The sequence below is a fragment of the Myxine glutinosa genome, chromosome 1 (assembly GCF_964187855.1).
Source record: "Myxine glutinosa chromosome 1, kmMyxGlut1.1, whole genome shotgun sequence".
Lineage (NCBI taxonomy): Eukaryota > Metazoa > Chordata > Myxini > Myxiniformes > Myxinidae > Myxine > Myxine glutinosa.
Genome location: NC_136261.1, coordinates 314024678 through 314040561, shown reverse-complemented (window position 1 = coordinate 314040561; position 15884 = coordinate 314024678). Strand labels below are relative to the sequence as shown.

At 46.7% G+C, this 15884-nt stretch overlaps 1 protein-coding gene across 1 annotated transcript in view; it reads left to right on the top strand.

The window, feature by feature from the left end:
- CPLANE1 (ciliogenesis and planar polarity effector complex subunit 1) overlaps window positions 1-15884 on the top strand; it is a 218550-nt gene that overhangs the window by 133374 nt on the left and 69292 nt on the right. The window contains exon 20 of the mRNA XM_078778809.1: window positions 7309-7523. Within this exon, the coding sequence (XP_078634935.1) occupies window positions 7309-7523 (215 nt within the window). The remainder of the gene's footprint in view (window positions 1-7308; window positions 7524-15884) is intronic.

The window sequence follows — 15884 nt, the reverse complement described above, 5'->3', positions numbered from 1 at the left end:
CGTGGAGATTTCCATGGATTCCAAAAGAGGAGAGTTTGGTGAGCAGAGCGGGGTGCCAGACCGTATCGAAGGCACGTGATATGTCAAGTGAGACTGCTCTAATTTCCTGTTTGGCATTGAGGACCTCCATCCATTGTTGAGACAGCAGAAGCAGCACGTCCAGAGTAGAGTGACCAGGTCTGAAACCAAATTGATGATCAGAGATCAAGCCATTGGAGAAGAGGAAAGATTTCATATCTGAAGCAATGATGGATTCCATGACTTTGCTGATAATTGGGAGAAGGCCGATTGGTCTGTAGTTGCTGGGATCTGTTTTTGCACCTTTTTTGTGCAAAGCGGTGATGTTGGCAGATTTCCAAGCAGATGGAAGATGACCTTGAGCAAAAGAGAGGGTGAAGAGAACAGAGAGAGGGATTGAAAGAGCGGAAGAACAGGATTTTAGGGCCCGTGGGCTGATGCCGTCAGGTCCAGTTGCAGAATCCGAGTCCAGGATTGACAGAAACTTTTCCACCTTGTCAGGAGGAAAGGACACAGAGTCCAGGAGCAGCTGGGTACGATTGGGTACGGTGGGTACGGAGAGGGATGGATTTGGGACACAAGATTTAGAGGCAATCACAGAGTTGAGGCATTCAGCTTTTTCACGTGCGGAGTCAGCCGTGTGGCCATTTGAGGTGAGGGAGGGGATGGAGGGGGAACAAACACCAGAAACAGATTTGACCAGACGCCACCAGGATTTGGAAGAGGGAGACAGATAAGAGAGTTCGGTCCTGAGAACGGAGAGATATTGTTTCCTGGCTCTCCTGAAATGAGATTTCCTTCCGTTGGATTTGCTTTCCAGGAGACAAAAGCAAGTTGTTTCTGGGCAATAGCCTCACCACAAGATTCCGTGTACCATGAACGGGAGGAAGGGTATGACAACTGAAGACGAGATGGGATAAATCTGTGCATTAGAGAGAGCAATTTACTTTGGAAGAATTCCCAGGATGAGTTGATGTCAGAGGCGGTAGAGATGGGAGACCAGTCCAGATGATTGATGGCTGCTTGAAGACCATGCAAGTTGGCCTGAGTGAAATGCCAGACTCGTCGACGCTGAGGAGGCTCTCTGAGAACGGTTAGAGAGATGTCCACTTTAACAAGCACATGATCAGAAGAGCCGATTGGAGCAGAAGAAGAGCAGCAGACATTTTCAGGGAAGTTAGTCATAACCAAGTCCAGAAGAGAAGACGCTCCGTTGACTGAAATCCGGGTCGGGAAATTGACAGATTGTGTCAGTCCCAGTGAGTCACAGAAGTCCTTTGCTGAAGAGCCATGGCTGGTGAGAGTGGTACCCACACCCAGCCAACTGGCATGGTGACAGTTGAAATCACCACATATGAGGAAGAGAGAGTTGGGATGGGTAGATAGAAGTTGGTCCATATTCTCAGACAGCGAGATGTAGATGGAGTCATCGCTGTTTGGTGGACGGTACAACACACATATGAACAAAAGGTGGGAGCGAAGGGGAAGCCGTAGCCAAAGGTATTCCTGGGGGTGAGGTGGAGATGGTTTAAAAAAATATTTTAAAATATTTTAATATCAATGGTTTAAAAAACCCAGCCAGCTGCAATTCCATGGTGTAGTTTGTGGCGGCGCTATTGCCCCTTTCCGATCCCATGACGCATTGCGGTTCCGATTCGCGATAAGGTCTATGCGCTATCACCGACACTTTTCCACCTTTTCCATACCTTTTAATCAGATTTAACTTGTCGTCCATCGTAACCACATTATGCTTGGAAACACCAGCATTATCCTTCTTCGGACCCATGGCTAACACAGACACAGTAAAGGAATACTGTACGTCGCCTCTGTTTTGAATGAGAATCAGCAGTTGCGCGTACGTACAGTGTACTGTACGTACATATTTATATATTTTTAATGTGCTTTTTATTGTATTTTAAATTGTTTTTTTAGCTTCTTTTATTGTTAATTTATGTACTATTTTATTTATTTTAAATATATTTTTAAGGAAAACATGTTTTCACGTCCGTAGGAGTGACGTAAAGTCGCACATAATGACGTTCGCTGCCCGGTCATGAAAGAAATTATGATTCTCTTGACAAAGTGACATGAAGATCAGGCAGTAAACCTCCCAACTGAGTTTCTCAACAGTCGTCAGCCTCGATTCTAAAATCCTTAATTTTCATCCTATTGACTTGAACTTTGAATAGGATTTACATATCGGCTTACTGAATTAAACCACCAACTATTTTTGAGATCGGCGTAGGCCAAAAGGTCAACGTAGGTCAAAGGTCAACCACCTTTTTTTTTAGTTTCTAAAATCCTCAATTTTCATCTGATTCACTTGAAATTTGAATGGGATTTACATATCAGCAAACTGAATTCAACCAACAACTATTTTTGAGATCACCATCGGCCAAAAGAGCAACATAGGCCAAAAGTCAACAACAATTTCAAATTTCTAAAATCCTCAACTTTCATCTGATTGACTTGAAATGTGAAGAGGATTTGCATATCAGGTCACTGAAATTGAACCACCAATTCTTTTTGAGGTCAGCATAGGCCAAAAAGTAAACATAGGCCAAAGGTCAACAACTTAAGGTGAAGCTTTTAAAATCCTACATTTTCTTCCAATTGACTTGAAATTTGGATAGGATTTGCATATCGGGTCACCTAATTCAACCACCAATTATTTTTGAGGTCTAAAGGTGAAAATATCAATATGGGGCAAATTTCTAAAATTGTCAATTTTCATCTAATTAACTTGAAATTTGAAGAGGATTTGCATATCAGATCACTGAATTAAACTACCAATTATTTTAGAGGTTAACATAGGCCAATAGGTCAACAACTTATTTCAGGAATATTTCAAGACATATTTCTGGCGCTGGGGCAATCAATGAAGGTTGTAGGCCTGAACTTCACAGAACAAGTGTTTGCCCATAGCCAGCTGTACGTGGGCTGCTCGAGGGTTGGAAAACCAAGCAATCTTTATGTCTTGGCACCAAGTAAGAAAACCAGAAATGTTGTATACCCAGAGGTTTTGAGAAATTGAAAATTGTAAAAACGTCATGTAGGAAATGTACTGTGATATTGCTCTAAAATATACATGTTCTTTTCATCATATATTTGTATTGTTCTTATTCAACCCGAGCGAAGCCGGGTACCTCAGCTAGTGTATATATATATATATATATATATATATATATATATATATATATATATATATATATATATATATATATATATATATACACACACATACACACATATATATAGATATATATATATATATATATATATATATATATATATATATATATATATATATATATATATATATATATATATATATATATATACATACATATTCTAGCAGAAGTACCCGGCATTGCCGGGCGGGGGAAGAGGAGGGGAGGGGGAAGAGGAGGGGAGGGGAACAGGCGGGAGGGGAAGGGGGGAGGGGAAGGGGGGGAGGGGAGGGTGTGGGGGTGCCCGGGGGAAGAAGGGCCCCTCCCCCCTCCCCCTTCCCCTCCCCCCTTCACCTCCCCCTCCCCCCTCCCCCCCTTCCCCTTCCCCCTCCCCCCCTCCCCCCTCCCCCTCCCCCCTCCCCCCAGTTCCCCTCCCCTCCTCTTCCCCCTCCCCTCCTCCTCCCCCTTAACACCAGGGGGGTTGACTCAGCCTGTCATCCTACCGAGGTCGGCAAATTGAGTACCAGTTCACTGGTAATTCCCTGTGTGCCGCAAGAGGCGCCTAACAGGGTTGGCGGCACGAACCCGGAAGTCAGAACTCATTGTCGTCAAATAAATGTAGCATGTATGTTTCACTCTCTGTCACATGCCGTTGGTCCCATGTCAATCGGATGAAGTTGAAAAATTAACATTACGAAGTTTCTCTGGGACATACTGATTCCGAATAATGAAGTTGAAAAATTAACATTCCGAAATACGCTAATTACGCTAACAGAAGCGCTGGCGCTGCGAAACGCTAGAGGGAGCGCTGCGCTCCCTCCCTTCGATTCCCTCCCTCTTCTGCTAGCGTTTCTGCGCTAATACGCTAATTTTAAAACCCGAAGTTTTTTAAAATTTAAGGTGTGCTGTAGTTGCTCTGAGACGTACTGATTCCGAATATGCCTTTGGTTTTTCTCTGCGATGAGTAGTTCTCGAGTTATAAGAGGACAAACAAACATACTTTACTGCTTTATATATGTAGAAGTTGGTACGATTCGGCCAAGGAATCCCGGAGATAATTGCAATTAAGTGAGCCGTGATGTCACGGAACGCGCCGCCGGTAATATATTATAATTTATGGTAATCTATGCAGCACGACATGGTCATCACGGAAAACAAGGCGCCTTTGCCAGCGCAAAACGGCTCTCCCAGGGTCAAACTCGGTATCGTTGTGAGCGCACGGTTCAGCCCTTCAAGAAAAAGTTTATTTTGTAAACATCGAACCACGCGTTAAAAAGATATGACTGGTTTTGTTCGCCGGCACGTCGGCGCTCGAATCGGCTCGCGATAAAATCCAACACGTCCTTTGTCGGGGTCGTCTGAACCAACCACGGGGCCTAGAAGGCTGGGACCGGTCTCAAAAGTTAGGTCTCGATCATATCTCGTAATGCTGGAAGCTGCACGTCTCTGTGATAATCTTGTGGACCATGACAAGAGATCGTGCGAGTCGCTCGCAACGGCTTCAAGCACTTCCGCATTCGACCATTTCAAGAACGCCATACGCCCCGCCCATCAAAGTGCGTTCCGCCATTACGCTAACAGAAGCGCTGGCGCTGCGAAGCGCTCGAGGGAGCGCTGCACTCCCTCCCTTCGATTCCCTCCCTCTTCTGCTAGCGCTTCTGCGCTAATACGCTAATTTTAAAACCCGAAGTTTTTTAAAATTTAAGGTGTGCTGTAGTTGCTCTGAGACGTACTGATTCCGAATATGCCTTTGGTTTTTCTCTGCGATGAGTAGTTCTCGAGTTATAAGAGGACAAACAAACAAACATACTTTACTGCTTTATATATATAGATATACAGTATATATATACAGTGGAACCTTGACTTACGAGTGCCCCAACTTACGAGTTTTTCGAGATACGAGCCGTCGCTCCGGCAGTTTATTGCTTTGAGATGCGAGCCGAGATCCGAGTTACGAGCTTTCGCCACCTGGTCACGTGGTTATCTTGCCGTTCAAGTACGTATCTCTGTCGTATAGCGCTGCATTTTTTTTTCGCATTTTGGTTATTTCGAGTTCACGCCGCCAGGTGGGTTCTGGTCACGTGGTTATCTTGCCGTTCAAGTACAGTACGTGATCTCTGTCGTATAGCGATGCATTTTAGTTTTCGCATTTTGGTTATTTCGAGTTTACGCCGCCAGGTGGGTTCTGGTCACGTGGTTATCTTGCCGTTCAAGTACAGTACGTATCTCTGTCGTATAGCGATGCATTTTAGTTTTCGCATTTTGGTTATTTCGAGTTTACGCCGCCAGGTAGGTTCTGGTCACGTGGTTATCTTGCCGTTCAAGTACAGTACGTATCTCTGTCGTATAGCGATGCATTTTAGTTTTCGCATTTTGGTTATTTCGAGTTTACGCCGCCAGGTAGGTTCTGGTCACGTGGTTATCTTGCCGTTCAAGTACAGTACGTATCTCTGTCGTATAGCGATGCATTTTAGTTTTCGCATTTTGGTTATTTCGGAAAATTTCATGTTCATGTCGAACATTTCATGTTCATGTTCATGTTTTCATGTTCATGCCATGCCAGGCCACAACTTGTTCAGAGTGCCGGCGATAGCTCGCCTTCTCTTTGTGGAAAACACGGTGAGATCCTTAACATCCAACAACTAATGGGACGCAAACGGGGCGCCCAGTTTAGCGGTACACACATTGATGAATCACCCTGCCTGTGATTCACCCATGACAGGTTATAGCTGGGTCGGGATTCAAACCCAGGCTGGACAGTTTAGACTTTAGAGTCAAGTGTGCGTACCTCCAGTCCAGGCCATCCTGCCAACTTGTATGCTGCATACAGGTGAAATATAAAGCGCAAGATATTTTTATATATACTGTATATTTAAAAAAAAATTGGTGTGGTTTTTGGCGGGCTGGAACGGATTAATAGCATTTCAATGCATTTCAATGGGGAAATTTGATTTGAGATACGAGCAATTTGAGTTACGAGCTCGGTCACGGAACGAATTAAACTCGTAAGTCAAGGTTCCACTGTATATATATATATATATATATATATATATATATATATATATATATATATATATATATATATATATATAATACACACACACACACTTATGACACCTGATTTATGTTTGTAGGTGTTACGTCTGAAAATATTAACCAAAGGAACAGGATACGAGTTTCTTTCAGGGACTGGAAATTGAATCCAAAACCGTACAGTGTAACAATTGCTCTAAACAGGCGCAGCACGTACCAAGAGTCCAAGCCCCTCAACGCCACACTTTCATCCCCTCTTCACACCCCAAAAACACCAATGGAAGTGATGCCAAGAAAATTCGGTAATTCAAATAACTAACCAACTAACTATTGTGCTTGCATAAATCAAAGCCGGAGAAAGGCAGAGCCAACCAGTAATTCACTCTCAGCCCTACTTTATATGGATTTTGAATGAAATAGGAAGGAGCGCATTTTGCCTCAGACATTTCATTAATGGTCAATGACCTTTCTCAATCCCATCTCCATGTCTGGCACGTGGTCACCAATTTATATCCAATTGACAGTTCATTTCCGGAAACGTGCCAAAGCATGGAGTTTCTTTTTCCATGACAAAGCCATGCTATCCTGTTTGGGATTTTGTTCTTTTCTTGAATTGCAGTCGGTGTTATTTGGTGGTGTGTTGATGTACCTGAGCAGTTATGGATCACAGACAAAACAATTTATGAGGTGAAGTCAGCTCTTTCCTATTTCATTCAAAATTGTTCGTATTAACTATTAACTAATTAAGTGTTGGTGTTAGGTTTAAGTATTAATTGTTGGTTCACTGCACCTTTTCCTTGTTTGAACAATGGATAATCCCAACCACCTTCCAGCTTAACCTAATGCAGTTTTCAAGGCTTACCGAGACACTTTATTTTCCACACAAAGGAGAAAAATTCTGAAAGTGGTGAAAGTTTCAGGATTTCACTACATATTCTCCAGCAACACAAACACACTTGGGCCACAGTCAATTTATTAATAAATATAACAGGTTCACATGAAACTAAATGAAAGAAAAATCATCAATGCAGAAATGCTCACCAGTTAACTTGTAGACTAAAGTCTTTTCATGTTGCTTCTTTCACAGATAATGATGATAGCTCTTCGGAAGGACTACTAATTGCTTTGAGTGAACCTCTGTATGTTGCTGCCACTTTGGGCCTCGACATTCTGACCCCAACACTCCTCACCATTCTTACCTCTGCCAAGGATCTCGCTTCTCAGTTATCTATTTTTGTACCATTAGAGATTTACCTGCCTGCACCTCCGCTGTACTGCCCCCAGTTTTTGGCTGATCTTAAGGTGAGTGGTTAATATGATTCAACGTATAGATACAAACCAATTGCACCTTTTTTCAGGGTGTACAGTAAATACACATGAACGACCCAGGCATATTTGTGTCCATATGACTAAAATTTGAAATTTTATATTTCCTGTTTTATTCTAAATTTAATTTTGGGTTGGTTTTTCACTTTGCTGGTTATTTGTTTAATTCTGGCAGAATTAGCTTTTCAGATGCAACAGCTCATGGAAGAGCTAGAACACAGAATAGAACAGAGAACATAAAATAATATTACAATGCAACAACTCTCTGTATGTGTATATGTGGCCTGGTTGTCTGCGACTAAACCGACACCCCTCACTGGCTTTGCTAGTGGGGAGGGTGACTGTAACACCCTACCAGGAATGAAAACAACACCTGACAAAGGGTGGATTAGCTCCCTATGGGAGCCAATGGCCATCCAGTAAGGAGATGGTGTCTCCGTAAAAACGCCCATCCGGATTGGACAGGTTTGTCATAACTCAGGTAGCCGAGAGGGGTATTGAAACCCTTGATGTTTGACAGACGAGTTAGTTTAGCCAACAACAACCATCAAAAGATGGATGAGCTGGTATTTAGCCCATGGCAACTACAAAGCTACACCTGTGGGGAAGAAGGTGGGTACACAGTGTCGCTGAAGCCATGGAAGGCATGTTCCTCGTCCAGTGGATGACACTGCAGTCCAATTCTTCCCCAACCACTTTTGTACCATTTTCATGGTATAAGTGGGCACTGATATTTGTTGTCAGTGCTTGTTCGTTTAAAAAATAAAAATAAAAAATAAAAATAAAAATAAAAATATTGTTACAGACGCGGTTTTAGATGTTATTTTACCGAGCGGTTGGTATTACCGCGTCCGAACAGTTACTCCCCGATTAGGACCCGATTCCACCCGACGTTGACCAGATCGCACCGCAGATATTCAATCGGGAAACCTCTAAAGCGACCGAAAGAGAATGAAAAGAGAAGAAGACAGAGTACGGAGGAAGAACAGATTTATTATACACACACAAGCAATGGATGGAAGAAGCAGTCACACAGCGAATCGTTAACTTACACTATTCATTTTACTTAACCCCAAGACAACGAGTAGGACAGACGACGTTCACACTTACACGGGGGATATTGCAGGCAGGTAGGGCTTGAGGTGGATTGCTGGAGAGGGAGGAGGTCGGAGGCAGCAGCTCTCAATTCCTCGCGGTTTTTGGCGGGAAAACCCTCCGTCGCGTATCCGCTGCTGTAGACGTCACGCGCTGGCTCGGCACACCCGCTCCTCTTCTTCTGGTGGAGCCGTCTCCCTCCTTTCAGCGCGTCTCTCCAAAGCTGGTTTCCTTTCCGAGTACCTCCCCTCTTTGGCTTGGAGCGTTTCGCATCTCACCGCTCCTCTTGATGTCGCCTCTTCGCTCATCTCCCAGGTCATCTGGTAAAGCAGTCCCTTACAGTCGCTTTTATAACTCGGGGCGGAATGAAGCCGCCGGCTGCGAGGGCACGCCTACCGGGTCGCTCACCGCGGTGCTGATTGGCCATGCGACCCTCTGGCTCACTCCTCCCCTCTATGACGAGGTGGAGACACGCCTTTCTTCTCCGAGATTAGCACATGGGCAATGGCGGCTTGCGGGATTGAACACAACTCGCACCCTTTTGAAAGGAACTTTGGAGAGCGGAGATGTTTGGGGAAATTGCAAGGGCCTACTCTTATTTTGTTTGATACAATGCAAAGTCAATCTAGTGGGAAACACATATTTAGCCTACATGGAATAAGGAAATACACTATTTAAAAAGATATATCGTGACCTGCGTGTAAGTTTCATGGAATTAACTAGGAGGACGGCTGCGACCATTATTTACATTACGAGGGTGTTTACACATAACAAAACCATACTTTTTTTACATTCGTTACACTTCCTCCAAAATTGTTACACTTCTTAAAAACCGTTACACTTCTCAAATTCGTTACCCACTTCTCAAAACCGTTACACTGCACCCTCCTTTCTTCAGGCCCGTGCTCGGGCCTACAAAACTTTAACTTAGTGTGACACGTAGGTGTAATTCCCTCTACAATTAACCTGACCCTGAGTGTGACAATCTTAAAACACAAATAAGTATGTCCCCCTATTGCATTGCACCCTGTCTAACAGACTCAAGCCCACAGCTAACCGAATTACGGAATTATTCTCAAACTATACATTTACGGTGGGGAGCATTATTTACAATGACGTGATTTCTTATTTACAACGCAACCCAGGACCTGTGTTTTTTTTCTTTTTTCTTTTTAGGGAACAAGAAAAAGAAATTCCTGTTGGGAGGGAGGAGACAGCACGCATTGCATCGATGCACCAGTACCAATACCACCAAAGCACCCAAAAGCACCACAAGCACCACAAAGCACCAAAAGCACCACTCGGTGCGCAGTCACCATGGTTCATAATAAGCACAACAAAACAACTGGTGGTGGTCTTCTCTTTGTCTGCTGGGCCGATGTTCTTCCCGACGTCTTCTGGCTTCATGCGGCCTATTTGGAAATAATAAAAAGCACAACTTGTGTTCGTTTTTATTTAGGGCCTCAGGGGCCAACTAAGGGTGGTCCACCTGTTTGGCATAGGTGCCACCTTACCGAGGTCCGCAAGCAAGATTCCCTGGCCACTATGGCCGGTCTCCAACAGAGGTGCCCTGCCCCAGAACCTGGGGTCCATCAAGTGGTACTTGGCCGCAGAACAGCGGTCCATAAAGTGGTACATCAACGCAATGCATGCTGGTTCTGGGAATCTCGGGCGCACAATGGCCACCTCACGCACGCTCCCCTCGGCACCCAATGGCGCACAGGTCATGTGGGAGACAAAAGAAAGACAATTGATCGAGGGGTAAGGTCACAAGGGTACACGTCAATAAGGCAATGCAAGGCGAAATGCGTACGGAGGGCGAAGTGAGAAAGCTCGTCCCTACCGTACGTCACCCCCCTGTCACCTACACTACCCTTGCCCTTACCCCATATTTACAAAATCTACCCATTTACAAATTCGTCACTACTGTCACGTCTTCCCCATATTTCCCCTATACCAAATTCGTCTTCACAATCCAAACATTTGCATCATAAAAAATAATCAAAACATGGCATGGTGTGGAGTACCTGTCACCTCAGGTGAGTGGATGCAGATGGTGCGAGGAGACTTCATCCTAACTACTTCCTAAATGACATTACCACACTTTACACTACCCGGGGTCTCTCCCTGACAATCCATTGGCCAACTTACACTATGGGTTCTAAAAACCAATTCCCATTGACCAAACTGTGGTGCTTCTCAATTTGGGGTCTCACTCCCCCGATTCATCTCCCGGTGCCTTCGCACAATTTCTGGGCTGCGACGTGTAGCTCTCCCAGCAGGTCTACCCACCTGCACACCTCCACCACTGCAGTTGCCACCCGAGCTTACCTAGCTCCTCACCCTAACCTAACTAACTGGGGAAGGCCCTCTCCTGGCTCTGTCACCCCTTGGTGCCCTCTGGCACTGGGCTACCCGGGTCCGTCCTCCGGATCCTCGGGCCCCATCCACAACAACTACTACCGGCTCCCAGAGCCCACCTGCGGCCTCACCTGGCCGACATCCTCACAGTGGTGGAGCGCCCAACCAACTACACACACTAACAGGCTACACGCCCAGCCATTTCCACAACACTAATGCACCCATCCAAAGACCATTCTTTCACCCGCACCACAGATGCCAATATCCAACCACAATTTACCTGTACCCTCTACCTAACACTTACACTACCCGCCCCGGGTATCCGTGATGGGGGTCCACTCTTCCCCCATTCACACCTTCGCACCATCCACTCCACTCCACAATTTCCACCATACTCACTCCACGACCATCCATTCCAATACTCCAGATATTCCACACTACCATTTATTCCACACAGCCACATACACCTGTTGTTGCACACCTGTGCCCTCACACCTGGTGCCACCTGCACCCTCCTTTCTTCCTGGACCATTTGGTCAACACAACACACAATCACCTTCACTCACTCATACACTGCTCCACACACCTGTTCAGTTGCACACCTGTGCAATCACACCTGTTCAATCTTCAAACACACGGCATCATCTCAGCTAACTACTCCCTTCTGAAACTTGCGCTTCCCAGTCGTCCCTTTAAACTATTGCGCTCCCACGTCATTATCAACCACACTAAACTACCTGCGTCCCCACTACAGGTATCAGTCACTATCTAAACCTTAACGTTACCTAATGTCATCTTCGCTAGATCCCTATCAATATAACCAAGCCCTCCCTGGCTCGGTTGTCATAGCCACCCCATAAACTATTGCGCATTTGCCCCCACCTCTGTGAGGGATGGTGGATTGGCCATCCCATCACATCGGGGAGGTCCCACTATCAATTTCGCTCACCGAATTTCAACAAATCAAACAATTTGCCATTTATTGCTAATCACCATACCGTCATCAAATTTTGCTTTTTTCTAATTTCGGGGCCAAAACACTATCCTCATCACCCGTCTACTTATTACATCCTCTCGGTGCGCCAATTCACGTCTACAGCCCGGCTTCGTACAGCCGAGCAATGAACGCGGGTCGTTTTGTGCCAGCGGCTGGATACGTCCCGCATTCGGGGCAGGGACGGGGGCTTACCCGGGCCGAGATCCCACGCACCACCTCGGCGCGGAGCCATCCAATTTCCCGATCTCGACCTGCCGGCACGTCTCAATAGAAAGTGGTCGCCATGACGACCCTTCCTATCGGGCTGCCCGCTCCGCCTAGTGGAGCCTGGACGCGGCCGTTCCAAGCGAGGCACAGCGTGGATCGCGTACGGCGGTTCTTTCGAAACCGCCGTGGTTCGGATCCCCGCTGGTCCTCGCAGCACGCGAAGCTGCCCGACGCGCACCGAGGGCCCGATTCGGCTATAAGTCGTTCTAACCTCTAACCCGGTTACCGTCGATGCTTCACCTGGATGCTTACATGCATACGCTACCCCTTTCTTGCTCATGCCTCCAGCTGTTCCCATGCTCCTCGTACCTTTCCTTACACACCTCGGTACACTCATTCCACTCACAGACTTGGTCACACACCTGACCACCGAACACCTTGGCACACATTCGTCGCTCGCACACCTCACCAACACACCTCTTCGCGCCTCCTCCTCGGTCACCTCCTCTGTGACAACCACAGGTGTGCTCTCACCCGCACACCCAACCACGTGCCTCACGACCAACTCAAGTGTGCATTCCCACACACGCTCTACCATTCCAGGTGTGCATCCTTCCATTCCAGGTGTACATCCTCGCTCACCTGTCACAACCAACTCACGCTCCGTGTCACTCTCACTACTTTCACCTCCATTCTTGACAGCGCACTCACCCTTACTCTCGACAGCACACTCTTTCCCCATGCACCCATCCGTTACACACCTTTCTCGTGCACACTCTTGCGCACACTCTCCCGTTACACCCTCTGTAACACTCACCACAGGCGTACACTTTCTCGTTACATCCTCTGTAACACTCACCACAGGTGTACACTCTCCCTCACTCTTGACAGCGCACTCTTTCCCCATGCACCTGTCCGTGACACACCTATCTCGCGCATCCTCTTGCGCACACTCTTTCGTTACTTCCTCCGTAACACTCACCACACCGCGCTTCCATGTACCCCCTCGCACACGCGCTACGACCGACTCACTCTTGACGGCACACTCACTCCTCGGCGTGCACTTTTTCCTCACACACCCCATGGTCGGACATTCTCGCACACCTCTTTTTTCGCACACCAGACCTGTCGCACACTTCACCAACGGCCTTTCACGAACACCCGGGTCTAAATCAACCCCCAAGCCGACTGAAGCTTTCCTCACATCATATACATTGCCACTCACCTCCGTACCTCGTCTCCGCACCTCCTTTGCCACCTGCAAACTCTTCATTTGGTTAGTGAGCATCACATTATGAGTTGAGCACCGACCTTGTACCAATTCCATTACCTCCTCCTGGATTTCTCTCTTAGTTTCTGTCCGTCCCTTCTTAATTTCACTCACCTCTTCTTCCACTTCCTCTAATTTTTGTTTAACCTCTTTTATTTCTCGGTGCGTCTCCTCAAGTTCGTCCTCTAAGGCTACCGTGACCGTCTCTATGTGCATCCTCACCTCTCGGTCCTTCGTCTCCATTATCTCTGTCACCTCGTCCACCCTCATTGTCAGTTCCTCACGTACCATCTGACATTGCCTCTGCGTCGCTATTAATTCGTTTTTAATGTCCTTTTGTGTCGCTTTCAAACCCCCGATGATTGCAGTGTTCTTTTCCACTTGGTCCGCTAGTTCCCTTTGTCCGACTGTCAGCTGTTCTACTCCCTTCGTCAGATCTTCTATTCCCCCCTGTAACCTAGCCGTATTATTTCTCACCTCTTTCTCCATACGCTTCTCACCTCGCTTTACCTCCTCGCGTAGCCCCGAAACCTCCTCACTTACTCCTCGTCGTATCTCCTCCATCTCTTTTGTAGATGCCACCCTCATCTGTCCCAATTCATCCCTCTGAGCATCCAATTTGGTTTCTACCCCGATTTTTACCTCCTCTATCTGCTCTCCCATTTGTTTAATTCCTCGGGCGGATTGCTCCCCTATCTCCCGCAATTTGCCTTCCATCCTATTTTCTAACCCCATTAACCCATTTTTTACCCCCTCTAACTGATTCTCCTGGGCAGCCATTCTATTTTCCACCCCCGTTAACCCATTCTTTACCTCTTTTATCCCGTTGTCTAACCCCTCGATTTGATTTCCTAGTCGCTCCCCCATTCTGTTTTCCATTTTCTCCATTTCCCTGGCTCTTTTTTCGTTGTCGCACTTCGACTGTGCCATGTATTCGCTAAACTGTGCCATGAACTGCTGCATGTCAAACGGCTGCATGTTAAAGCCCGCTGATACAGCGGGCTCGGCTACCGCGCGCTCATGCGAGGCGCCTTTTTGCGCGCCTGAAACCTCGTGCGCGAGAGCGCCATTTTGTGCGTCTGATACACCCTCAACCACCTCATTGCTCTCCTCCTCCCTTTCTTCCCCTAAGTCCTGGGTTACCCCTAACCCGTTTATCTCCCCCACCGACATCCGATCGCCTTGATTGTCCATGGCGCGATCTCAAAATTCGGGTTTTATAAAACAACAAAATTTCGGCAGCTCGTAATTTTGAACAAATTTTTTCTAGATGTTTTTTAAAAATTTGGTTCGGGCCCCGAATCTCACTCCCAGACACCAATTGTTACTTAATAACACAATTGGTGTTCCAAAATTTGGGCCTAACAAATTTAATCCCAGGTCCGAATCCAACTCCTGACAACCAATTGTTACAGACGCGGTTTTAGATGTTATTTTACCGAGCGGTTGGTATTACCGCGTCCGAACAGTTACTCCCCGATTAGAACCCGATTCCACCCGACGTTGACCAGATCGCACCGCAGATATTCAATCGGGAAACCTCTAAAGCGACCGAAAGAGAATGAAAAGAGAAGAAGACAGAGTACGGAGGAAGAACAGATTTATTATACACACACAAGCAATGGATGGAAGAAGCAGTCACACAGCGAATCGTTAACTTACACTATTCATTTTACTTAACCCCAAGACAACGAGTAGGACAGACGACGTTCACACTTACACGGGGGATATTGCAGGCAGGTAGGGCTTGAGGTGGATTGCTGGAGAGGGAGGAGGGTCGGAGGCAGCAGCTCTCAATTCCTCGCGGTTTTTGGCGGGAAAACCCTCCGTCGCGTATCCGCTGCTGTAGACGTCACGCGCTGGCTCGGCACACCCGCTCCTCTTCTTCTGGTGGAGCCGTCTCCCTCCTTTCAGCGCGTCTCTCCAAAGCTGGTTTCCTTTCCGAGTACCTCCCCTCTTGGGCTTGGAGCGTTTCGCATCTCACCGCTCCTCTTGATGTCGCCTCTTCGCTCATCTCCCAGGTCATCTGGTAAAGCAGTCCCTTACAGTCGCTTTTATAACTCGGGGCGGAATCAAGTCGCCGGCTGGGAGGGCACGCCTACCGGGTCGCTCACCGCGGTGCTGATTGGCCATGCGACCCTCTGGCTCACTCCTCCCCTCTATGACGAGGTGGAGACACGCCTTTCTTCTCCGAGATTAGCACATGGGCAATGGCGGCTTGCGGGATTGAACACAACTCGCACCCTTTTGAAAGGAACTTTGGAGAGCGGAGATGTTTGGGGAAATTGCAAGGGCCTACTCTTATTTTGTTTGATACAATGCAAAGTCAATCTAGTGGGAAACACATATTTAGCCTACATGGAATAAGGAAATACACTATTTAAAAAGATATATCGTGACCTGCGTG